General features: G+C 44.3%; 1 protein-coding gene across 1 annotated transcript in view; it reads left to right on the forward strand.

Moving 5' to 3' along the window:
• TMEM241 (transmembrane protein 241) overlaps window positions 1–26,812 on the forward strand; it is a 95,260-nt gene that overhangs the window by 14,049 nt on the left and 54,399 nt on the right. The window contains exons 4-10 of the mRNA XM_084620441.1: window positions 7,791–7,872; window positions 10,970–11,047; window positions 13,107–13,132; window positions 14,844–14,895; window positions 18,040–18,088; window positions 20,758–20,803; window positions 22,310–22,345. Coding sequence (XP_084476567.1) covers window positions 7,791–7,872; window positions 10,970–11,047; window positions 13,107–13,132; window positions 14,844–14,895; window positions 18,040–18,088; window positions 20,758–20,803; window positions 22,310–22,345 — 369 coding nt within the window. The remainder of the gene's footprint in view (window positions 1–7,790; window positions 7,873–10,969; window positions 11,048–13,106; window positions 13,133–14,843; window positions 14,896–18,039; window positions 18,089–20,757; window positions 20,804–22,309; window positions 22,346–26,812) is intronic.

A 26,812-nucleotide genomic window follows, 5' to 3' on the forward strand; every position in this document is an offset into this window, starting at 1 on the left:
GCTACGGTGTGAAAGTTCTGTTTGTTTCTCCTTGATGAAACCCCCCGCCCCTTGGTTCACTCTACTTCCCTGTAAGCTAACCACCCGCCCCTCCTCCCTTCAATCACCGCTTGCAGAGGCAATAAAGTCATTGTTGCTTCACATTCATGCATTCTTTATTCATTCATCACACAAACAGGGGGATGACTACCAAGGTAGCCCAGGAGGGGTGGTGGAGGAGGGAAGGAAAATGCCACACAGCACTTTAAAAGTTTACAACTTTAAAATTTATTGAATGACAGCCTTCTTTTTTCTGGGCAATCCTCTGTGGTGGAGTGGCTGGTTGGCCGGAGGCCCCCCCACCGCGTTCTTGGGCGTCTGGGTGTGGAGGCTATGGAACTTGGGGAGGAGGGCGGTTGGTTACAGAGGGGCTGCAGTGGCAGTCTGTGCTCCAGCTGCCTTTGCTGCAGCTCAACCATACATTGGAGCATACTGGTTTGGTCCTGCACCAGCCTCAGCATTGAATCCTGCCTCCTCTCATCACGCTGCCGCCACATTTGAGCTTCAGCCCTGTCTTCAGCCCGCCACTTACTCTCTTCAGCCTACCACTTACTCTCTTCAGCCCGCCACCTCTCCTCCCGGTCATTTTGTGCTTTCCTGCACTCTGACATTATTTGCCTCCACGCATTCGTCTGTGCTCTGTCAGTGTGGGAGGACAGCATGAGCTCGGAGAACATTTCATCGCGAGTGCGTTTTTTTTTCTTTCTAAGCTTCACTAGCCTCTGGGAAGGAGAAGATCCTGTGATCATTGAAACACATGCAGCTGGTGGAGAAAAAAAAAGGGACAGCGGTATTTAAAAAGACACATTTTATAAAACAGTGGCTACACTCTTTCAGGGTAAACCTTGCTGTTAACATTACATACATAGCACATGTGCTTTCGTTACACGGTCGCATTTTGCCTCCTCCCACTGCGTGACTACCCCCTCAACCTTCCCCCCTCCCTGTGGCTAACAGCGGGGAACATTTCTGTTTAGCCACAGGCAAACAGCCCAGCAGGAATGGGCTCCTCTGAGTGTCCCCTGAAGAAAAGCACTCTATTTCAACCAGGTGACCATGAATTATATCTCACTCTCCTGAGGATAACACAGAGAGATAAAGAACGGATGTTGTTTGAATGCCAGCAAACATACACTGCAATGCTTTGTTCTACAATGATTCCCGAGTACGTGTTACTGTCCTGGAGTGGTAAAGTGTCCTACCATGAAGGACGCAATAAGGCTGCCCTCCCCAGAAACCTTTTGCAAAGGCTTTAGGACTACATCTAGGAGAACCGCAAATGCCAGGGCAAAGTAATCCTTTCACATGCTTGCTTTTAAACCATGTATAGTATTTTAAAAGGTACACTCACCAGAGGTCCCTTCTCCGCCTGCTGGGTCCAGGAGGCAGCCTTGGGTGGGTTCGGGGGGTACTGGCTCCAGGTCTAGGGTGAGAAACAGTTCCTGGCTGTCGGGAAAACCGGTTTCTCCGCTTGCTTGCTGTGAGCTATCTACAACCTCCTCCTCCTCCTCATCTTCTTCGTCCCCAAAACCTGCTTCCGTATTGCCTCCATCTCCATTGAAGGAGTCAAACAACACGGCTGGGGTAGTGGTGGCTGAACCCCCTAAAATGGCATGCAGCTCATCATAGAAGCGGCATGTTTGGGGCTCTGACCCAGAGCGGCTGTTCGCCTCTCTGGTTTTCTGGTAGGCTTGCCTCAGCTCCTTCAGTTTCACGCGGCACTGCTTCGGGTCCCTGTTATGGCCTCTGTCCTTCATGCCCTGGGAGATTTTCACAAAGGTTTTGGCATTTCGAAAACTGGAACGGAGTTCTGATAGCACGGATTCCTCTCCCCAAACAGCGATCAGATCCCGTACCTCCCGTTCAGTCCATGCTGGAGCTCTTTTGCGATTCTGGGACTCCATCATGGTCACCTGTGCTGATGAGCTCTGCATGGTCACCTGCAGCTTGCCACGCTGGCCAAACAGGAAATGAGATTCAAAAGTTCGCGGTTCTTTTCCTGTCTACCTGGCCAGTGCATCTGAGTTGAGAGTGCTGTCCAGAGCGGTCATAATGGAGCACTCTGGGATAGCTCCCGGAGGCCAATACCATCGAATTGTGTCCACAGTACCCCAAATTCGAGCCGGCAACGTCGATTTAAGCGCTAATCCACTTGTCAGGGGTGGAGTAAGGAAATCGATTTTAAGAGCCCTTTAAGTTGAAATAAAGGGCTTCATTGTGTGGACGGGTGCAGGTTTACATCGATTTAACGCTGCTAAATTCGACCTAAAGTCCTAGTGTAGACCAGGGCTAAGGGTCTGATTCAAAGCCCACTGTAGTTAATGAGTCTTTCCACTGTCTTCAGTGGGCCTTGGATCACATCCTAACAGCCAGGCAGCTGACTTTTCCTTTCCTGTCTTTGTTACAGCAGTTTACTTCCCTGTATGCATGTCACTGCGTTCTGCTGTCAGTCATGTTAGTACAAGTGACTCAGGCCATGTCTACATTACAGAATTATATTGACCTAACTTATGTCAGCATACAGTCACTGCAGTTATTAAATCGCTTGTGTGTGGGTGCACACTTGGCTCCTTGTATTGGTGTGGCTTACCAGGCTTACCAGGAGCACGTGTATCGATTGTATTGTCAGTGTGCGGCATTGTGGGGCGGCTCCTGAAAGCCAGTAACAGTCAACGTAAGCAACACAGTATCTACACTGACACTGCATCGACCTAAATACGTCGACCATGTGACCTTACGCCACTTAGAGAGCTGGTGTTACTAAATTGGAGTAGAGAGGCACTTACATCGGCAGGAGTCAAATTTAAGTGAAGATACTTTCACAGATAGGTTGACGCAAGGCAGCTTATGTCAATTTAACCTTGTAGCATAAACCAAGCCTCAGTGTAATCCAACCAGCTGCCTCCCATGTGCCCTCTCTTGGCCTATGGTCGCACTACAGGCAGCCTTCTTCAGTTTCCCCTCTTGGACTATTCGAAGAAACTTTACTTGAGGCTTTTTCTTGGTCAAACATACCCATCCTTAGGGACTGGGCTTATTAATATAAAATAAACTGTAAATAAAACCAAACCTCCCCCCCAAAAAACAGAGTCCATTCATAAATCTACACAACTCCAGGTTTCTCTTTCTCCTCTGAGGCCTCCCTGTCTGACAAGCTTTGCAGTCACTTCCCTGCTTGGTCATGGTGTCCTCCATGCCTGGAGCACTTTCTGCAGACTTTGCCACAGCTTCTTGATGTTTTTCCCCTTCATTGCACCTTCCTGCACTTTTTATACTGGAATCCCTGATTCCTCTCAGGTGGAGCTCATCCTGTAATCAGGGTTGGCTTAGCCCCAGGCTCTCCAGCCCACCTAGCTACACTGAACCTGACTATTGGACTGGCCTGCATATAGGAGTGCTTATTGCTGATGAAACATTACATCAGACATCCAGGCATTCTTTTCCAACCCTGAAATTCCCTCTTGGCAGCATAGAACCTACTGTTACATCCTGGGAACTGCTTTTGAAATTCTTTTCCACTGCATTTTGTGATTGCATTGGAGATATAAACATTTCTGGAATTCCTGAAACTTCACATGGTGATCAGGGTTTTTTTGTTTTTATGTTCCAAATGGGAATCCAGTACTCAAGTTGTGGGGTTTTATTTTCCCAGAGTTCTCCATTCCAATGGCATAGTTTGCTTTAGGTAGGCATCTGATGTGAACTCATTGGTCATACACTACAGTAGGTTCAGATCCTGATTCAGGCAAAATTTAAATGGAAGTCAATAGCCTTAAAAGGTGCATTATTCCTACCAAATGATCATAACTACCCAATAAACAAGAAAGCCTGGGGATTTCTATGTCTGTGACTTTTAGCTCTCCTGGGTTTTTAGTCAAGTGTCTTCAAAAGCATATATGAAAAGAAATGTGCAGAAGGAAATGAAACATGATGTTTATGTTTTTCTTCCATTGTATTTGCATAAATCTTTGCACATATATCCTCATTTCAGCTCATTTTAATTTCACATTCTTCAGTGGAGGGTTTCTTTTTTTTGCATCATGTGACTGCACTTTTTGGCTCTTGTCCACAATTCATGAACATGATGTAAACCAGGGGCTTGTGTTACTTTGGAAGAACTAGGATTCAACACTTTAAAAAAATAAATATTCTGGAGTAACTTCATGATCTGTTAGGCCTGATCCAAAGCCAGCTGAAATCAATGGAAAAACCTATTTACTTCAATTAACTTTGAATCAGGCCCTTAGTTGCTCCCGCTTTACCCCCTTATTCAGGATTTGATATCATTCACACTGAAGTTAACCACTTGCTTGGCGCTTTTCCTCCCCTACTTTCTGAGACTTGCAGAAGAAAACAAATTTTGAAGACTCTTCATAAAGGTGAAACTTCAGCCCACAGCACAAAACATGACTAAGAACAATTACTTCAAGCTGGAATGACTTCATTCGCCCATATTAGTTGTTAAACTGCCTCTAGGAGTTTGGCTTAGTCAAAGGTATGTCATTCTGAAAACTCAAGAGGCAAATCCCACAGGGGCTAAGTGACCTGTTGGAGGAGTATGTTTGCAGATCTAGCTGAGGAATAAACATGTACATCCTGTATGTATGTGTGTGTGTGTGTGTATATATATATATATATATAGAATCATAGAATCATAGAATATCAGGGTTGGAAGGGACCCCTGAAGGTCATCTAGTCCAACCCCCTGCTCGAAGCAGGACCAATTCCCAGTTAAATCATCCCAGCCAGGGCTTTGTCAAGCCTGACCTTAAAAACCTCTAAGGAAGGAGATTCTACCACCTCCCTAGGTAACGCATTCCAGTGTTTCACCACCCTCTTAGTGAAAAAGTTTTTCCTAATATCCAATCTAAACCTCCCCCACTGCAACTTGAGACCATTACTCCTCATTCTGTCATCTGCTACCATTGAGAACAGTCTAGAGCCATCCTCTTTGGAACCCCCTTTCAGGTAGTTGAAAGCAGCTATCAAATCCCCCCTCATTCTTCTCTTCTGCAGGCTAAACAATCCCAGCTCCCTCAGCCTCTCCTCATAAGTCATGTGTTCTAGACCCCTAATCATTCTTGTTGCCCTTCGCTGGACTCTCTCCAATTTATCCACATCCTTCTTGTAGTGTGGGGCCCAAAACTGGACACAGTACTCCAGATGAGGCCTCACCAATGTCGAATAGAGGGGAACGATCACGTCCCTCGATCTGCTCGCTATGCCCCTACTTATACATCCCAAAATGCCATTGGCCTTCTTGGCAACAAGGGCACACTGCTGACTCATATCCAGCTTCTCGTCCACTGTCACCCCTAGGTCCTTTTCCGCAGAACTGCTGCCTAGCCATTCGGTCCCTAGTCTGTAGCGGTGCATTGGATTCTTCCATCCTAAGTGCAGGACCCTGCACTTATCCTTATTGAACCTCATCAGATTTCTTTTGGCCCAATCCTCCAATTTGCCTAGGTCCTTCTGTATCCTATCCCTCCCCTCCAGCGTATCTACCACTCCTCCCAGTTTAGTATCATCCGCAAATTTGCTGAGAGTGCAATCCACACCATCCTCCAGATCATTTATGAAGATATTGAACAAAACCGGCCCCAGGACCGACCCTTGGGGCACTCCACTTGATACCAGCTGCCAACTAGACATGGAGCCGTTGATCACTACCCGTTGAGCCCGACAATCTAGCCAACTTTCTACCCACCTTATAGTGCATTCATCTAGCCCATACTTCCTTAACTTGCTGACAAGAATACTGTGGGAGACCGTGTCAAAAGCTTTACTAAAGTCAAGAAACAATACATCCACTGCTTTCCCTTCATCCACAGAACCAGTAATCTCATCATAGAAGGCAATTAGATTAGTCAGGCATGACCTTCCCTTGGTGAATCCATGCTGGCTGTTCCTGATCACTTTCCTCTCATGTAAGTGCTTCAGGATTGATTCTTTGAGGACCTGCTCCATGATTTTTCCAGGGACTGAGGTGAGGCTGACTGGCCTGTAGTTCCCTGGATCCTCCTTCCCTTTTTTAAAGATTGGCACTACATTAGCCTTTTTCCAGTCATCTGGGACTTCCCCCGTTCGCCACGAGTTTTCAAAGATAATGGCCAATGGCTCTGCAATCACAGCCGCCAATTCCTTCAGCACTCTCGGATGCAACTCGTCCGGCCCCATGGACTTGTGCACGTCCAGCTTTTCTAAATAGTCCCTAACCACCTCTATCTCCACAGAGGGCTGGCCATCTCTTCCCCATTTTGTGATGCCCAGTGCAGTAGTCTGGGAGCTGACCTTGTTCGTGAAGACAGAGGCAAAAAAAGCATTGAGTACATTAGCTTTTTCCACATCCTCTGTCACTAGGTTGCCTCCCTCATTCAGTAAGGGGCCCACACTTTCCTTGGCTTTCTTCTTGTTGCCAACATACCTGAAGAAACCCTTCTTGTTACTCTTGACATCTCTTGCTAGCTGCAGCTCCAGGTGCGATTTGGCCCTCCTGATATCATTCCTACATGCCCGAGCAATATTTTTATACTCTTCCCTGGTCATATGTCCAACCTTCCACTTCTTGTAAGCTTCTTTTTTATGTTTAAGATCCGCTAGGATTTCACCATTAAGCCAAGCTGGTCGTCTGCCATATTTACTATTCTTTCGACTCATCGGGATGGTTTGTCCCTGTAACCTCAACAGGGATTCCTTGAAATACAGCCAGCTCTCCTGGACTCCTTTCCCCTTCAAGTTAGTCCCCCAGGGGATCCTGGCCATCCGTTCCCTGAGGGAGTCGAAGTCTGCTTTCCTGAAGTCCAGGGTCCGTATCCTGCTGCTTACCTTTCTTCCCTGCGTCAGGATCCTGAACTCAACCAACTCATGGTCACTGCCTCCCAGATTCCCATCCACTTTTGCTTCCCCCACTAATTCTACCCAGTTTGTGAGCAGCAGGTCAAGAAAAGCGCCCCCCCTTAGTTGGCTCCTCCAGCACTTGCGCCAGGAAATTGTCCCCTACGCTTTCCAAAAACTTCCTGGATTGTCTATGCACTGCTGTATTGCTCTCCCAGCAGATATCAGGAAAATTAAAGTCACCCATGAGAATCAGGGCATGTGATCTAGTAGCTTCCGTGAGCTGCCGGAAGAAAGCCTCATCTACCTCATCCCCCTGGTCCGGTGGTCTATAGCAGACTCCCACCACTACATCACTCTTGTTGCACACACTTCTAAACTTAATCCAGAGACACTCGGGTTTTTCTACAGTTTCGTACCGGAGCTCTGAGCAGTCATACTGCTCCCTTACATACAGTGCTACTCCCCCACCTTTTCTGTCCTGCCTGTCCTATATATACACACACACACATATATGCATCACACAGGCCATTTTATACCTTCATCTGTCAGTTCTTCCAACTTCTATTGAGCATCAGTGATGCCAATTAAAATGAAAATTTCTGTCTGTTAAAATCAATACGAACAATTGTTGTTAATGGAAGTTAAACAAGTATTCTGGGGAGATATATTTTGGGGAGCACAACTGCTGCTTCTGTAAAAGGGAAATTTGGGGTTAGGTGGGTTAACTTGTTCTTTTCTGTCCTGGAGCGTTCCTAAGTAAGTCGGGGGTGGGAACGTGGGGGTAAAACATTGAATTAAATATGTACTGCTTTGCTTGAGAAACCCCTTTTACGTTGTCCACCATAAACAACTACTGCTAATGGCCATTTGTAAAAGGAATGTGGTAAATAATGGTATTTTTCATTCTTTTTAAGGTCTGAAGTACTGACATGGCTCCCGGCTTCAGTGCTTTTTGTGGGCATTATCTATGCAGGTTCCAGGGCATTATCTAGATTGGTAAGAAACACACCAATGGAAATGAATAACCAGATTCTCTATACTTCGTGCGTAAAGAAAATATTCTACAAGCAAGGACTTCAGTGCTGTTTTACTAACACTACTAGAGATTAGAGTCTTGATCCTGCAAGGTGTGGAGCACCACTGAGATGTACCTCGCACCCTGAACTTCCACTGACTTCAGTGACAGCTGAGAGGACTCAGCACCTCCCAGGAACGCTCAGCATCTTGCAGAATAGAGCCTCGCCAATCTGCCTTATTATGCAAACAGAAGTTTCTGGAGGAGTTACTAACTCTGTTTTTTTAAATTTTCCTCTATTGCAAATGAGATGCACAATGAGATCAGTGGAAAAGGCTTGTGTCCCTTTTACAGGATATTTTTGACACATTTGAAAAAATGGGGTTTGAAAAAATAAATTGCAAATTTTTTATTTGGGAAGAGATTAAGGGATTGAATGGATTCATAAAGTCATTTAAACCATAATAGGCCAGTGAAGATCTAGGTGAGGTCAAGTATGCTTTAAGTAATATTTAATATCATTTGTTTAAATTGCCTTTAGTATTTTTGGTTCTTGAAAATCCTGTGACCTTATTTAAAAAAACCCATAGCACTATTTTATAGGAATTGTTCAGTCTATGTGATCAGATGCTGTGCAAACTTCCCTATGAGTTTTGTCAATGCATCCCAGTCCAGACCTAGACAACACTCTTCAACTCCACAGCCAGATCATACACACCCGCATTAAAACCCACAGCAGGGATGGGGAGGGAAATCTCCATAAGGATCTGCTTGCAGTGATACACCTCAACTTCATCTTGTTGGGTGGGGAGGGTGAAGGGCAGGGCCCCTCATTGCCACGGAAAAGGCTGTGGGGCCCAATCTCATCCCCTGTGGGTTACAGTGGCTGTTCAGGAAACTGGGGCCATTTGCCTGCAGATTGAATCTCACCCCTGGTCACCTACAATGGTGGCCTCTCTGTCTCCTCATTAGAGCAGATCCATTTGGCTTCCCCGGCTGTGACTAACCACAGATCCTTCAGAAAATGGCTAAAAGGAAACAATAATGCATCACCAGGCTTCAGGCTGTATTGTCTTCTCTGCCTGTATTCCATAGGGATGGAGGAGGTACAGAGTAAGTCCTCCCCAGTCAGATCCCTGGTTCAGCCACTCCTCCCTTGGTTTACCCAGTTTCCACCTCTTCCCTACTGCCTGGATACATGGACATCCAGGAAAGAGGGGAATGTCTTCTGTGGGGAGAAGAAGGGTTGAGCCCACTTCTGTGCAGGAGAGCAGAGATCCACACAATGAGGTTCCCGTCCATGCACAGATCTTAGTGGTCCATGTCCTAACCTCTCTTGAACTGAAGCTGCCAGTCATACTTGGTTTTGTGATGTGCACAAATGGGGATTTAAGGGCCAATCCTGCAAACACTTAGGCACATGAGAAAGTTAATCATGTGAATAGTCCCATTAGGTTCATGGACCCTAATTGGTGTGTAGGCCCATGTATTTGAATGAATTTCAGTCCTAAATGCATGCTTCAATGTCCACTATAGGTATATAATACAGATGTAAGGAAAATTGATTTAAAAGTTCACTGGAGTTGAGCCTGCTCTTATCAGCAGTATCTTTGGCTCTTAGATCCAATGGTTTACCTCCCAAGTAGAAATTAAATGAAATTAATTTCCACACCAAGGGCCCAATCCTGCCAACACTTATGAGTGAACAACGTACACGCATAATTATTTATTGTATTGGGCTCTCTATTCTTCTTTGTGCACGTCACAAAAAACACTATCTGTCTCTCTGCTCAGGACAGGTCTGGAACTGGAAGAGGATTGCTTGCGTCTGGACTGAGATGCATTGACAGAATTATGTGGGGAAGTCTGCACAGAATCCAATCGCACTGGCTGGTCCCAGCCAGTAAACCTTCCGTTCATGAGAACTAAAGCCACTCATACGTTTTAAAAAAATATTCACATCAAAGACAATAAACATATGGAGACGGTTAACTGAGCTGGGCAAATTGGAGCAATTGTTGGCTCTAAAACACATTTCTTTTGACTCTAGAAGGAGCCAATAGCACACACAAAAAGTAGTAAATTGGCTCCACAAAAGGGAGAATGTAAATTCTGATGTCAACTTTCTTTAGATATCATTATTTCTAGAGTTTCCTATTGTGTCTAGCTCAAGATTCTTATATTAGATGGTCTCATTTTAACTTTCTCATTTGGCATCAGAAGTCCAAGTCCAGCTGTGGGGTCAGGACTTGTTGTTAGGTTTTCAGTACCAGTGAAAGAGCAGCTGACAATTTGCTGTCTACATGTGCTTTTGTTTGCTTGGGTTTTTTTCCCCATTTTCTTGCTAATTTAAAGGTGTCTAAAGTAATCATTGTGTAAATATGTTCATTCCTCCATCTGAATTGTCATTATAGCTAGGAATGTTTTAATAGGGACTAGTTGACTTCACCTGGAGCCAGATTAATCACTATTGTTGTTGTCTGTTTCTTGATTACTTTAATTGGACTAGCAGCAAGAGGCCCCTCTGGGTCCTTTTGGTTGAAGGTAGAATTCCAGTACTGCTTGAGTACCCTGTTCTATACTTCTTCCCTAGTTTATGGCAATTCTCCATAGGAGAAACTGATGGTAAACCTGTAAAACCATGGCACCCACAATGCCTTAGGCCAGGTTTACACTACCCACTGGATCGGCGGGTAGCGATTGATCTATCAGGGGTTGATCTATCGTGTTTAGCCTAGACGCGATAAATCGATCCCCGAGTGCTCTCCCGTCGACTTCTGTACTCCACCGCTGCGAGAGGCGCAAGCAGAGTTGACGGGGGAGCGGCAGCAGTCAACTCACCACCGTGAAGATGCCGTGGTAAGTCGATCTAAGTACGTCGACTTCAGCTACGCTATTCTCATAGCTGAAGTTGCATATCTTAGATCGATCCTCCCGCCCAGTGTCAACCAGGCCTTAGTCTTAAGTAACACCCAAGTTTCTGTATCAATAGATAGATATAGGAAAATGAATAAGAACAGCTTACTGTAGAGAGATAGGGTGCTAATTCTGAATGTCATTTTCCTCCTCCGGTGGCAGCCAATTCCTGTGTTCCTTACTGTCCACAATGCAGCAGAAGTTATAACCTGTGGATTCCAGAAGTTTGTGCAGAAAGAGGTAATCGATATATGAAAAGCCAGCTCCAGTAATGTAACTGCACTATAACAGGATGCTGTTTTTCTTTTAATACCTAAATTCAGGGGTGAAAGTAAGTCTAGGGACTTGCTGGGGCCGGCTCTGGTCCCTGGAAGGGGCGGGGCCTCGGGCGGAAGGGGCGGGGCTGTGGGTGTCAGAGCCAGCCCCGGCCCACCCTGTACCAGCAAGTGCCTCCTTCCCCCTCCCCAGAGTAACAGCAGCAGCCGGGGGCTCTGGCAGGGGTTTAAAGGGCCCTGGGTGGTAGCAGCGGCTGGAGCCCTGGGCCCTTTAAATCATCCCCGGAGCCCCACCACCGTTTCCCCAGGGCTCCGGCAGCAGGGCTCCAGGGACAGGGCTCCGGCCACCACTACTGCCCTGGGCCCTTTAAATCTCCGCCCCAGCCCTGCCGCGCCGCTACCCCAGGGCTCCGGCAGCAGGGCTCTGGCAGCAATTTAAAGGGCCGGGGTTCCAGCCGCTGCTGGGAGCCGCAGGCCCTTTAAATTGCACCTGGGGAAGCCGATCCACCCCAGTACGGCGCACCGGGGCGTACCAGCTTACTTTCACCTCTGCCTAAATTAGTCCTGCATGCTTTCCTGTCTGCACTGATTGCACTGCAGTGAGTCTCAGAGACAGCATTCACTGTCAGCAAATATCAAGCTATTGACCTTTTTCTTGGCTAGGGAAATACTTTGAATGTATATTGGCAATTTGATCTGTATTTTTTAAGACTGGTTTGATCCTGATGACTTGTTCCTTTTGAAAGTGAAAATCCCATCTCCTTTATGCCAGATATAAGAACTTGATCCTTTGACTTCAATGGCAGGAGAATTGGGCCCCTTAAATCTTGCAGGTACAGTGTGTATAGTGGTGTGATAAATGATATGAGTCTCATGTGAACTATACACAGCTGGAATTGATCGCATCTGAACATGAAATTCAGGGGGGGAACCACACAGTTTTAGATGCTATGGGGTATGTTTGCACTGCTTTTTAAAACCCATGTCTGTGAATCTCAGAACCCGGGTCTGCAGACTCGGGCTCATAGGGCTCGCACTACAGAATTAAAAACAGTTGTGTGGACATTCGGGTTTGGGCTGGAGTTGGGGCTCTGAAGCCCAAGAAGGGGGGTGGGCTTCAGAGACCAAGCCCCAACCTGAACCACAATGTCTACACAGTTTTTTTTTTTGTTTTTTTGTTAAGGCCATAACTACGAGCCCATGTCTGTAGACGCAGGCTCTGAGACTTGCTGCCATGTGTTTTAAAACGCAGTGTAGATGTACCCTTATAGAGTGAAATTCCCATTCAAGTCAGGAGAAAGATTCCCATTTCCTTTAACAGGAGTGGGATCTGTCTCTTAAGATGTATTGGAGATCCTGCTTATTAGATATCTGTGTGATTTGCTGTGTAGAGTGGCCCTGGCAAGCACTTCACAACACACGAAGCCTCCTCTAGTTTGAAAGGAATCTTCCATTAATTACATCTGTGGTATGTGGAATAAAAGACAAATAGCCAGCACTGGCTGCCACTAAAAAACTGAAGCTCAAAGACTGTACAAATGTGTATAATTTGATCCGCGCATGCCAAAGTTTGGGTGTATTGACATCTAGGATTTTGGCTCACTCCAAGATAAAGGCCAGGTATGAAATTCATATCTGGTTTCAGGTTAAGATGACCAGTATGCTAAAAATTCAGTTCTGAGATTGGTTTATGCCATTCTATAATCCTCATTCTACTGCAAAATAAGTGTCCCAGTCAAGCACAATGGCTGGTTTATTGTTGTTTGTCAGTGTCTGAACCAATTTATTTGCCAGTTGGGATGTTCTATAATGGCTTTAACTCTTTTGGGAGACTCTTTTCCATCATATGAGGAACTTATTTTATTAAATTATTAGTTCTGAATTTTTGTTATGTATAGCAAATATTTAGAGTCACCAGAGAAAATGTTTGAAATCTACCTCCCATCTTAATGCAAAAAATGACTACTTTTTCAGTGATCAGTCACTTTAAATCTTCTGATTACATTTTCTCTCTTTTTATACAGCAAACCTCTCTCCTAAAAATCTGTAGGTAAGTTTTTTAAGCTACTCAGATGGGGTGAATTGCACTGGTTTTGGCTCTGGTTTCTATATTTGCTTCAGGTAATGGAACACCAAAACAATGTATAAATGAAGACACATTACTGTGGGCCGCAGTAGGCCCACATTGCAACATTTATGTAATTAAATTATCTTTATATATTTTCATTTTCTAAAAACAATTTGTGTAAATAGATTTTTTTTTCTTTGTATAACATAAATGGCATTGCTGGAAGGCAAGTGATTATGACTAACAAACCATTGCATGCACGTGATGGAGGCAAAAAATGTTTTTGGAAAGGAAACCTATTTCAAGTTTAAGCTTCCAAAGGATAATCATAAACAGCAAAAGAATGAAGCTTTAAAGTAGCTCACGAATGGCCTTTCTGAAAATTGTAGGGCCCAATTCTGCCACCCTTTCTCAAGCTAGGTGGAAGAATCTGTCCCTTCATTTGTTTCTCCTATAAATTTAGCCTCTGAAAAGGAGAGAGGGAGAATAACAAATAGAAAAGCCAGTCATTCAGAAGGCCAAGTGCTCCTTCCCTCCCACACAACCCCTTAGAGTGTAGATTAGTCACTTTATTTTGGAGCTGGAGAGTTCAGCTGTCCCTTTACCCCTAATCAGGGAGATTAGGTTTAACATTTTTGCTGCTTAGAAGCAACATGTCCATTGATGTGTTATAACTTTTTTCAGTCTAGGTGTTTTTTCCCAGTGATCTTGTTATACGTGGGTTTTGATCACTGGATTATTTCCATCAAGCATGCTTGTGTTTTTCTTGCTGTCCGTCCCCCCCCAGCCCCCCCTTTAAAAAAACAAAACAAACAACAATCAAAAAACACTCGAAAACTAACCGCAAAACAATTATCCATTATTGTTACTATTGATGCAGGGTTCCTAACTTTTGACGGTGCATTGCAGAAATAAAGGTAGACACGAACTTTGGCCCAAAATGCTTACATTCTGAATTAGGTGAACTTCAAAAATGATGACAACAGATGAAGGAAGGGATACATAGGGAGGGATGAGGGTTACAACAATCAAAGAAAACAGGCTTAATTCTGCCCTGCATCTGAGCTCTGCCTGGAGCAGGGGAGAAGGGTGCTGTCAAAGAGCATGTTATAGCTACCTGGTTCTGCAATTGACTCAGCCCTGATGTGAGTAAGAGCAGTTTTAGGGACCTTACACTAGCGGAGGATTGGTATGGTAGAGCCTCTCTCCATTGCACCCTCAGTCCACCGTGGCCCCATGTGCTCCCTATGCTAGGAGTGGGGTGAGAAGTGGCTGGTGCAGGTGCAACCTCTGCTGGGTTTATGACAGCAGGGTACTCCCCTCAACAAGGGGAACTCTTTGGTGGCCATTTATCACCATAACCTGACCCGCTTTGTGCTGCCGGGGTGGTATGAAGGGGCTGGATGGTAAAGGAGAATCTGGCACAATATGATTAATACTCTCAAGTACGAAGCCTGTCCACAGCATTAACTCGTGTATATTTTGCATGGGTATTCTTTTCTGCTGATTAAATTCTTTTTGTTGTTGTTAAATACAAAGGAAAATAGGTAAAATACCTTCCTGTTGGTGGAAAAGGTGATAATCTATGTAAAAATGAAGGGATGTCAGTGTGAGAATGAATGGAAACTCCCAATCTGATCTGAGAGTGCAGGATTGGGTTACGAGCTATAGGTCTTTGTTTTCTTTCACACAGTGTGCTGTTCCTCCTCATCGCAGCAGGGTGCCTTCCTTTGTTTGACACGCAGGTGGGTTCTGTTTTGTCAGCTGTCTTTGACCTTGGTATTTGGGAGTCCAAGGCAGGACTTGTTTCCAGGCAGGGGGAATATATTTGCATGGCTTTCGCTTGTGTGCTAAGGTAATTCACAGTCAGTTTTGTGAAGGGTTATAGAACTGTCTCCTTGGGCTCTTATGTTTTATAACAACTAGGGCTGTCAATTAATCGCAGTTAACTCACACAATTAACTAAAAAAAATTAATAATCACGATTAATCGCAGTTTTAATCGCACCGTTAAACAAGAGAATACCAATTTAAATTTATTAAATATTTTAGATGTTTTTCTACATTTTCATATATATCTTGTATTCTGTGTTGTAATTGAAATCAAAGTGTATATTTTGATTACAAATATTTGCACTGTAAAAATGATAAACAGAAGAAATAGCATTTTCTAATTCACCTCATACAAATACTGTAGTGCAATCTTTTTGTCCTGAAAGTGCAACTTACAAATGTAGATTTTTGTTGTTGTTACATAACTGCACTCAAAAACAAAACAATGTAAAACTTCAGAGGCTACAAGTCCACTCAATCCTACTTCTTGTTCAGCCAATTGCTAAGACAAGCAAATTTGTTTACGTTTACAGGAGATAATGCTGCACTCTTCTTCTTTACAGGGTCACCAGAAAGTGAGAACAGGCATTTGCGTGGCACTTTTGTAGCCGGCATTGCAAGGTATTTATGTGCCAGATATGCTAAACATTCGCATGCCCCTTCATGCTTTGGTCACCATTCCAGAGGACATGCTTCCATGCTGATGACGCTCGTTAAAAAAATAATGCGTTCATTAAATTTGTGACTGAACTCCTTGGGAGAGAATTGTACGTCCCCTGTCTGTTTTACCCACATTCTGCCATATATTTCATGTTATGGCAGTCTCAGATGATGACCCAGCACATGTTGTTTGTTTTAGGAACAAGTTCACTGTAGATTTGACAAAATGCAAAGAAGGTACCAATGTGAGATTTGTAAAGATAGCTACAGCACTCATCCCAAGATTTAAGAATCTGAAGTGCCTTCCAAAATCTGAGAGAGACAAGACAGGGAGCATGCTTTCAGAAGTCTTAAAAGAGCAATACTCTGAGCGGAAATTACAGAACCCGAATCACCAAAAAAGAAAATCAACCTTCTGCTGGTGACATCTGACTCAGAGAATGAAAATGAACATGCGTCATTCGCACTGCTTTGGATAGTTTTCAAGGAGAACCCATCATCAATGTGGACGCACGTCCCCTGGAATGGTGGTTGAAGCATGCACATCTGGCACGTAAATATCTTGCGACACCAGTTACAACAGTGCCATGAGAATGCCTGTTCTTACGTTCAGGTGAGATTGTAAACAAGAAATGGGCAGCATTATCTCCTGCAAATGTAAACAAACTTGTTTGTGTGAACGATTGGCTGAACGAGAAGTAGGACTGAGTGGACATGCAAGCTCTAACTTTACATTGTTTTATTTTTGAATGCAGTACTTTTGTACACAATTCTATATTTGCAAGTTCAACTTTCACGACAGAGATTGCATTACAGTACTTGTATTGGGTGAATTGAAAAATACTATTTCTTTGTCTTTCTACAGTGCAAACACTTGTAATAAAAATAAATATCATGTGAGCACTGTACACTTTGTATTCTGTGTTGTAGTTGAAATTGAAATTTGAAAATGTAGAAATCATCCAAAAATATTTAAATAAATGGCATTTTATTATTGTTTAAAAGTGTGATTAACCACAATTAATTTTTTTAATCGCTTGACAGCCCTAATAACATAATATATGATCATTATTATTTTATTTATTTGTATTGCAGTAGCTTTTAAGAGACTCAGGCTTGAGGAAGGATGTTCCAGTGGTTAAGGTGCTAGCCTGGGACTCAGGAAACCCAGATTTAATTTCCTGCTCTGCCACAGACTTCCTCTGTGATCTTGGGCAAATCACTTTGCTTTTCTGTACCTCAGTTTCCTATCTATAAAATGGGGATAATAGCACTTGTGTTGTAAGGATAAATTATAGACTGTGAGATGCAAAGATGGCCATAGATGCTCTCCATGCTTCTATCTATGATAGACGTCATAGACCAGGACTCCATTATTCAGGTACTGCACAAACATAATTAAAAGATGGGGCCCTGTTCCCAAAAGCTCACAATCTCAGTAGTCGGAGTTGTCATTTTTTCCCCAAAGTGAAGTTTTTTGTATTTATGGTGTGTGTGTGTGTGTACTGAAAGAGTGCTTATTTAGATACTGTAACAGAAGGTACACATCTTGGGCAGACCTAGTGGTCTGCACTGCAATCTTTGTTTGATCCAGTCATATGGTCTCTCTTGGTACAAGCCTGCAGAGGCTGAGAATCTTGGGGTATGTGTACCCAGCAAAAATACCCCTGCAGCAGTGAGTCTCAGAGCCTAAGTCAATTGACTTGGGTTGCTGGGCTAAAAAACAGCAGTGTAGCTATTTGGGCTCGGTCTGGAGCTGGATCTCTGAAACCCAAAAAGGAGAAAGGGTCTCAGAGCCCAGGCTCCAGCCTGAGTCCAAACATCTACACTGCTATTTTTAGCCCCGTAGCCCAAGCCTAGCAAGCATGAGTCAGTTGACTCTGAGACATGCTACTGCAGGTCTTTTTGGCTGGGTAGAGTTACCCTTAGAGAGACGGAATGACAGGCTATTGTGGGAAGGAACACATTACAGTACTCTGCAGCAGTCCCCCATCTGCTATGCTAATTTAGGAGAATTGGTTGTGACAGGTTTCTGAGGGAGTCATGTCTCTTCTCCTCTGCTTAAAGAAGAGTAGCTGCAATGCAAGGGTTTGTCAGCGGAGAGTGGAGATTATGGGGGTTGGAGTCTCAGGTTCAGTGCATGGAAACCAATTGAGCTATACTGATTTTTATCAGCTGAGGGGCTGATCCATGGAATATAAAGTCAGGATAGACTGAGGGAGGATGATCCTCTGGGCTCTAAGAGAATCTCTGAGAAATCTTTAATCTCTCCTAACGTGTTGTAGTTTATACTGCAGTTCCCATTGCTTTTGGTTTCTGAAACCAAATACAAAAGAAGTATTGGTGGGCATATTTACATGCATGTGCATTTATTTATTTAGATGTTCTCTGTTGCAGTTTGATCCAGGTGGCTATTTCTGGGCTCTAATTCACTTGATCTGTGTTGGTAAGTTTTGAAAAACTTGTCTGAGAAAATAAACCCATCAAGCAGGCAAATCATGGCCTTTTTGTGAAGAAAGGGAAATTTAAACTAATGATAGAAAGGAGAAGAAATACTTAGATGAAAGATAAGAAAGGGTTTAGTGTCCTACTGCCTTGCACAGCAGAAAATAGGAACTCCCCTGCCCCTACCTTTGTAGCTTTTTAAATTGAAAACAACAATAGAGGAAAGTAGGTATGGCAGTCAATGGTAACTCTGGATCAGAAAATTCACATATAATTTTAATAAGCAGTGATGGTTTTGTAGGGTTTTGATGCTGTGCTCACTAATAGATCTTCCGTGGAAAACATTTACTAATAGCTTGTGGTCTGGGCTGATTTTATTTTAAAAGTCTGTTGGCAGATAGTATTTTAAAATACTGAAAATCTGTGCCGAACATACTCCCGGAGGAAGGGTGATGAAATTTTGGGTTATATTTGTATGTGAGTATACAATCCTCTTGCATTTTTTAATTTAAACTGTGGTTTTTCTTTTCTATGGGTATTTGGATATTTTTCTGTAGTTTGGATAAATTCTGGGATAATTGGCTTTGGCATAGTAAATCTGATGTCAGTGACCCACTTTTTCCATGGTAGTTTAAATAGTCAAGCCTGGAGAATCTGCAGATCAGGAAAGTAGCAATAATTAAATAATAATACATGTATTCATATAAAGGGTCTTAACCATGGGTCATTATGTACAAACAATAAATATAAAAATAAATTCTAATTTTAAATTGACACAACTCAATAAAACATACACATTTTAAAAGGACAACATTTAAAAACACAGGATTAACCAGTCTCCGATTCATCTACACCTTTTAAAATCACCACCCCTAGAAGGGTGGTTTTGTGGCTAAAGCATTGGACCAGGTCTCAGAAAACCTGAGCTAATTCTTTGCTCTGCAATAGACTTGCTGGATGGCCTTGGGCAAGTCCCTCAAACCCAGATCCTTCTGTTTGGTGCCTAAATACCTCTGAAGATCTGGGCCTTGGTCTCTCTGTGTGTCAATTCCCCATCTGTAAAATGGGGATAATAGTACTTCCTTTCCACCTTGTCTGTTGAGGTTATAAACTCTTCGGTGCAGAGATTATCTCTTACTGTATTTTTGTATAGTGCCTAGAGACTCTATTCTAGTCTGGGACAAGCTATGGTGTTAATCTGTGTGATGGGGCATCCACCCCACACTGGCAGAGAAGGGGTTAATACAGCCCTGGAGAGGCTGCGCAGGAAGCAGCCAATAGGAGAGAGGCTGCAAGGAACAGCCAGTCAGGGCCCAGTAGTCCCATATAAAAAGAGCCACAGGGCAGAGCAGGGTCAGTTGCTGCTGGGAGTCCAGAGAGTAAGGACTGCATCCCTAGAGGGCTGAGAGAATTGTAAGCACCTTGGACAGAGCAGTGGCTGGCTCCTGGGACTGAGCCGCTGAGTGCCTTTAGGTGAGGGTGAAGAAGATGCTAGGGCCATGGGGAAGTGGCCTGAGGAAATAGAGCAGCATTGACAGAAGAGCAGCAGGAGGCTGCTATTTACAGGGTTCTTGGGCTGGGGCCTGGAGTAGTGGGCAGGCCCTAGTCCCCCAACTTGCCACTGGGGAAGTGGCTGGACTGTTGGACAGAGGTACCCCTTCCCCCACCTCCCGGAAGGGGGAAACATAGATGACAACCTATTGGAGGGTTGAGTTGAGAAGAGGATGCTGTGAGCAGGAGCGAAGACAGAGTGCTGATGTGCAGACCATGGGTGGGTTGGCCTTGAGCTAATTCCCAGCATGACCAGGAGGAGGTGCCAGTCTGGCAGTGAGGGTTGCCTGTGACATCCTTGTGACAACCTGTTCCACAGTAGTTGGCCGGACACTAAGTGTCCACGCGGACCCTACAGACACGCACTATACTTTAAGGCCACCTTCCTATCTTCTTTCCTTTCACAGTTTGGGGTGTTAGTCAGAGCCCTGCTGCTTCTGGATATTAAGGTGCTAGTAGCCCAGATCCTGAAGAAGCTCAGCATGCAGCTAGCATGAGCATTTGGCATAGACACGGTGAGGAAGCAAATCCTAGACATCGCCTGCCTGCTGAGGCATTTCAACCTGCTGAACCTAGTGGGATTCCATCCTCTTGGACATATGAGCAAGAGGGCACAGAAGACATCAGCATTAGAAAGTCTCTAGGTAGCTTCTGTGAAACATACTGTGATTTTTGATGTAACTCACTTTGAAATGGGAGTAGATCAAAGCACGAGGAATGCTTGGGAATGCTGCAATGAAAAACCTGTGGCACTGAATCTCAGAGCCCGGATCAGCAGACTCAGGATCCTGGGGTTTGGGCTGTGGGGCTAAAAATTGCAGTATAGATATCTGGGCTTGGGCCGGAGCCCAGGCTGTAAGTCTGCATTACAGTTTTATAGCCCTGCAGCCCAAGCCCCACAAGCCTGAGTCAGCTGACCTGTGCCAGCAGGAGCTGTGACATGGGTCTTTTATTGCAGTGTAGATGTGCCCTCAAGAATGGTTATTTTTGTTAGCAATTGCGTGCATCCTTTGTGCCATGCTGGTACAAATATCTGTGTGTACCACTGTCAAATGAATGCAGCACGTTAACCAGAACGATTGTGTACTAGACCAGTTACACATGTCATTTCAATTACAGGGGTTTACAAAGTCATTCACAAGTTGTGGAAAACTAGTTCCTTAAGGTAACTTTTTTTGTATTTTCTTTTTTAAAGGAAAGGCATGGCCATCACAGAAGGGTAGACATTTATTTAGAGGACAGGTAAACTATAGGCCTCTCTACTCTGCTTTATCAAGATAAACTAGGTGACCCTTGATAGATTAGCTTTCTTTGATGGCTACCAACTGACCAATAGTAACTTTTTCTGATAAAATGAACAGCGTTGACTGTCACCCTTATGTTACACCTAAGTGTATTGTATACAGCACTAAGATGAACACTGCTAACTCATGCTTGAATTCACTTTAAACAGTACATCATTAATGAATCATGACCCAATTCAGAAAAACATACCTCTTGATTCCTGGCACAGTTATTTTTAAAACATTGGCTTGTGTTAAGCTTGAGTGCTGCAGAGTCTGCACTTATCTTTTTTTCCCTCTCTTTCCACTATAACAGATGCAGGACAAAATGTTCAAAAGTGACTTAGGTACCTGAAATTCATGGACTTTCAATGAGATTTAGGTGCCTTAATCATTTAAGCACTTCAGAAAATTGGACCCCAATCCTATGAGCATTTTAGCACTTGCGTAACTTTACTCATGTGAGTAGCTCCTTTGAAATCAAGTCGGCCTGAATATTTGTCCTGTCATTAGTCTGCAGTAGCATATATGGATATGGGTGCCTGTGGCTGCAGGATATGTACATATTTACTTTATTATAATATGGTTAGACTGAAACTTATTTTCCAGACTGGTTGCTATATGTGTTTAAAGACAAAGGGTACATCTACACTGCAGTGTAAGCTCAGGGTTAGCAGAACTCGAGTTAGCAGACTCTGGGCTTGAGTGTCTACACTCATTTGTAACCCCAGATTAGGAGTTGTTGAATTTTGGGTCCCAGCCTGAGGCTACAGCATCTACACTACATTATGTTGGCCTCAGTGCAACTACCCATATGCCAGACTTTCTAGCGCCCTCCCAAAAAGTGTCTACTCCAGACCTTTGTTCGTGGTGCATTGTGGGAAAATTTGACTGTCCACCAAACTTGCCTTTCCGGAGGACAAAGAAAGTCATCCCAGGGGATTGTGGAATTCTTTTGGTGGATTCCCAGAGTACGAGTCCAGTGGGGCTGCAGCTACACTGCAAAGCATTAGAGCTGGGTCCCAGCTTGAGTCAGGCTCAGACCTTTCACCCCCCTGGAGTCCTGGGACCCTGAGTCTGAGCCCTGGGTTAGTGAGAGTTGTGTGTAGGTGGAAGGCTGGTTAATCTTGTGCCTGAGTTTGAACCCCAGGCTTACACTGCAATGTAGACATACCTTAAGGGCCCAATGCTTAGTCAGACAAAACTTCTATAGAAGTTAGTGGGAGTTTTTCCTTAGTAAGGATGACTGAGCAATAAACTTGAAATACTGTTCAAACCATTTATATGTTTTTAATTAACATATTGATATTTTAAATCAGTGCTAGCTAGAAGGTGCTGCCATTAGACTGCTTTACTAATAGAGCTCTTTTTTTCTTTTTTCTCCCTAGTGATTTAGACCAACAATATATAAACTATGTATTCAGGTAAAATGAATTTGCTTTTGATACACAGTGATTGTTCTTAGATGGTGGATGTTTCCGTTTTCAACAGTGCCTTGTTTCGGAAGCACAGCTGATGCTCCTGCTAACCAAATAAATCTAATGTACCTTTATAAAAATATAGAATATTTGGGGTGAGACAATGGGTGAACATGCCAAGTTACACCTGAAAAGGTAACTATGTTAACTATGAGTGATCACTGATCTCCAAAGGTAAGATTGAGACAACGACTTGATGAAAGCAAACCTGGAGGAGAGCAAGCAACACCAATTATTACCAAAGGGGAGGTATTAGGTGTAGACACATCTCACACAAAAAGCATTGGCAGTAACTGTGATTTTTAAAATTGGTGTTTTGTATGGGACAGATAATTCCAACCTCTAGTTGTTGGCATTAACTGAGTGTATCAAATCATAGCCAAGGGGAGTCAGTGAGCATGGCTGTCTTTGGATTTTTGCAAGTCCTTATCTGAAGTAAGACATGTAGGGCTCTATAATCAAACCTCCCTGCTCACCTCTGCATACCCATGCTGACCCCAGTCACCTTTTGCCTGCCTGTGACAAACACCAAGTGATATTTAGAGACAGGCACAAAGCACATCCATATTTTTACTTTTGCTTTGTTATTGAGATATGGGAAATAATACTGTGGCAGCCTTCATCTGCTTGTGAGTCTCTCTGACCACTGGTGAGCCCCATGCATACACACTATTAGATGGTGCTAGAGAAAGATGACATTGAAAGGGAAATAAAATCAAGAACTTGAACTAGGAGCAGAACCAGATGAAAGAATGACTGGAGATGAAAATGTGTTGTGTGGGTGTGTGCCTGCCTGATTGGGCCTTATACAGACACATCAGTATGACACATCAGGATAGACCCAAGGCATTTAGTTGACTACCTTTACTTTTCAGAGTAGCAGCCATGTTAGTCTGTATCCGCAAAAAGAAAAGGAGTACTTGTGGCACCTTAGAGACTTACAAATTTATTTGAGCATAAGCTTTCGTGAGCTACAGCTCACTCATCGGATGCTGTAGCTCACAAAAGCTTATGCTCAAATAAATTTGTAAGTCTCTAAGGTGCCACAAGTACTCCTTTTCTTTTTACCTTTACTTTGTAACTCTATGAACATAAAGTTGAAAAGCAGGGTCCGGTCCTCTTCACGTGAGTCAGATAAAACTTTCCAATTTGCATGAATAAGGTGAGCTGGAGTAGGCTATTAATGCAGGTTTTGTATGTGCTAAAGAAAATCTAGCAATGCAGCATGCACTGATAGTGTATGAGTATCCATGTGCATGATGCAGTTTTATGTCCTAAGGCAATCAATCTGTTCTCCTAGGTTTCTCAAGTAAAAAGCAAATTTTTGATGGAGACAGACATCTGTTGTAATTTTGAACACTGATTCATTCACATAACTGTAAACATGTTGTTTATGCACAAAAATAATCTATTAATTCTTGACTGAGTGGTTCTGCTTAGAACATCCTAAATGGGTCTATTGTGTAATGATGAGGTGGAAAAGTAAAGCAAGCGATAAAATCCTGTTCCTTGTAATTAGCACATGCATGAACTATGAATCTCCATTGTCATTTAGTTGAAAACTACAGATGGGGCCCAAACCGTAGATTCAGGTCTTGGATCCAAATCTGAATTTTGCAGCATGGGTTGCAAATTTAGGGCCAGATTCTCTGCTGTGTAAATGGGTGAAATTCCATTGAAGCTGTGCCCAGTAGACATGTGGAGTTCCATTTTACCTGAGAATTATCATCATTTCACAGGCTTGTTTTAAAGCCTGAACATGGGTCTTTTTTTCCCATGGCCGTATAATTTAGGTAGAGCTTCCTCCCGCCCCCCAGAGAACTTTCAGCCAAATCAAATATAAGAAAGAGGAAGATTTGGGGGATTTATAGCATAAAACTGTTTTATTTAACCCAGTGCTTGTGGGCAGTCACTGTTTGTATGTTGGAAAAGAAAGCACTTGTAGCTAAGGAGCTGTAAAATCAGATGTTTCAGTTGTGGCTGGCATCCCAGTTTTAAAGCGTTTCTTTAGAGGTGGTGAAAATGTGTGAATCAGGACAAGGTGTTTTTTCAGCTTCTCAAAAGCAGCGAATGTTAACAAGCATCATCATGCAAAGATTTTCATTATCCAGGGCTTTACAGGTCATCTGTGCTTGGAAGTTGCTGATACAAAGCAAATGCTAGAAAACAGCTGGTTTGATTTCTTTGATTAGAAGGGAGGCAGGTGGTTGGAAACTTACATTTCTTTGATTTGGCTCTCTGGATTTCTGTTTGGTTTTTTTAAAGGGACATTCAGTTCCATGGCAATTAGGCCTTGTTGAAACCAGGGAAAAGTGTTTTTTTGTTTTTTAAATGTGTTAACTAGAACATTTTAATTAAGTGCTGTTTAAAACCGTAAAAAGAACAGGAGGACTTGTGGCACCTTAGAGACTAACAAATTTATTAGAGCATAAGCTTTCGTAGGCTACAGCCCACTTCAGTATTCCTGTTCTTTTTGCGGATACAGACTAACACGGCTGCTACTCTGAAACCTGTTTAAAACTGTGTTAGCCAGTTATGGTCAACCTAGGGCATAGCTGCCATTAACAGATGTTAAGAATCTTAGGGTGACCAGACTTTCCATTTTTTGAGGGACAGTCCCGTATTTAAGGTGTCCTGACTTTTTCTTAGAAAATACGGGACAATTTGCCCTTTTTTGTCTTCCCTCCCCAGCCACCCCCATCAATGCTGGTGGGTCCTGCTGCTGGTCGGATCCCTGCTCACCAGCCACCCACCCACCAGTGATGAGTGGGGGGGTGGGTGTCCAGTAGCCGATACGGGGGTGGAAATACAAGGCTAGAGGTGGAGCCAAGCTAAAGCGCGTGGGGCCAGCCACTCCTCCTGCTGGTCCGTCAGCGCAGCCACACTGCCTGTCAGCTCTCAGCTAGCAGGGCACCGCCCACCGTCCCATTTCTGGCTGGCACTGGCTGCGAGCTGCAATGGCTGGTGAGTGTGGGTAGGTGCCAGGTGGCAGCCGGTAACATGTCACCTCTGCTGCCCATCGGCCTTTATGTGCTCCCCCTCTCACTGTCTTCTCCCTGTTTTGTCACTTTGCCCCACTTCCCTAGCCCCACTGCTCCTCCATATCCCCCTACAGTGGGGCGTGTCCCGCTCCCAGTACTGTGCGGAGAACCAGCCCCTGGTTGGAGTGCTCAGCTCACCAACAGCCTGGCCAGCAGGCTCCTTCCTTCCCCCACTGCCTCTGGCTGGGCCAGTGCTCTGGGAAAGTCCAAGACCCTTTACCCACCCCTAACCCACTCTCCAGCCAAGAGGCAGGGAACACTAGCATCAGCATGTGTGTGAGCAGGAAGCGATTTCCAGCCTGTTTGCACCCAAACCTGCAGGCTCCACAGCAGCCCCCCGGGCAGGGCCTTAGCACCTTCTTCACCTGTCTCCCTCCTGCCCTGAGTCTTGCTCCCAGGGAGTGCGGGGTTGCTCCAACCCTCTAGGCACCCTCACCCACTGAGCCACCTCTCTGGTGGGGTTCGCTAAAGCCCCTGCAGTCAGGCTCCCTGGGCCCTGGTGCACAATGCACCCTTAGGCTTAACCCCTTCATGTCTGCACTGTAGCTGGGACACAGGAGGCGGCTGGATTATGTCAGAGGCCAGCAGCAGCCTGGAGGCGTTAGCTGTCTTTCGACACTGTGCAGGCAGGAAGGGACAAGCTGCTTCCAGCCATGGGGGTGGGGGGGGTTAAAAGAGATGAGCTCCCCAAAGATATGGGCTAGGTCTCCTCGCCCCTCCCCACTGCCAGCTGGAAGCAACTCCCATCCCTTCCCTCCTGCACAGTACTGAAATTCTGCTGCTGGCCACCTTCCTGTGTGAACCCTGGAAGAAATCTGGGAAGGGGGGGGCATGTGACCCTGCATGTCCCCACCCCGGTGTTGCCTCAGGAAAACGCAGTGCTGGGTAACAGGAGAGATGGGTCTGTCCTGGGGTTCCAGCCAGGCATGGACAGCAGAGAGGGAAGGTGGGGTTGGTCGGTTATCCCCTATAGTGTGAGAGAGATGTATGGGAGTGTGTGTCACCCCTTCCTGTGTGAACCCTACAGCCTTAAAGATAAGAAGATAAATAAAAAGAATCCAACTACGCAGTATTTCTTTTTAGCAGGGGTTCAGTCAGCTTGATGTTAATGTGAATGTTTGTACTGCATAGTTCTGATTGATTGCCGTTGAACTCGCTTGAATACAAGTAATTTTACAGGGTGTTCCATGTTCAGCATAGGGAAATATGGTCACCCTTGTTAAGATGGTCAAGTTAAAGCCAGTGAGGAAGCCTAGGATTAAGCTTGACCAACTTTGAATGTTAAAGTACACACTGCCTTGTCTACCCCAGACTTCTAGAATGTGTTAGTTAGCATGTGTTAGCTAACAACACACCTTGTATCCTAGTCTAG

This window comes from Lepidochelys olivacea (genome assembly GCF_965140295.1).
Source record: "Lepidochelys olivacea isolate rLepOli2 genome assembly, chromosome: 2".
In the NCBI taxonomy this organism is placed as follows: domain Eukaryota; kingdom Metazoa; phylum Chordata; order Testudines; family Cheloniidae; genus Lepidochelys; species Lepidochelys olivacea.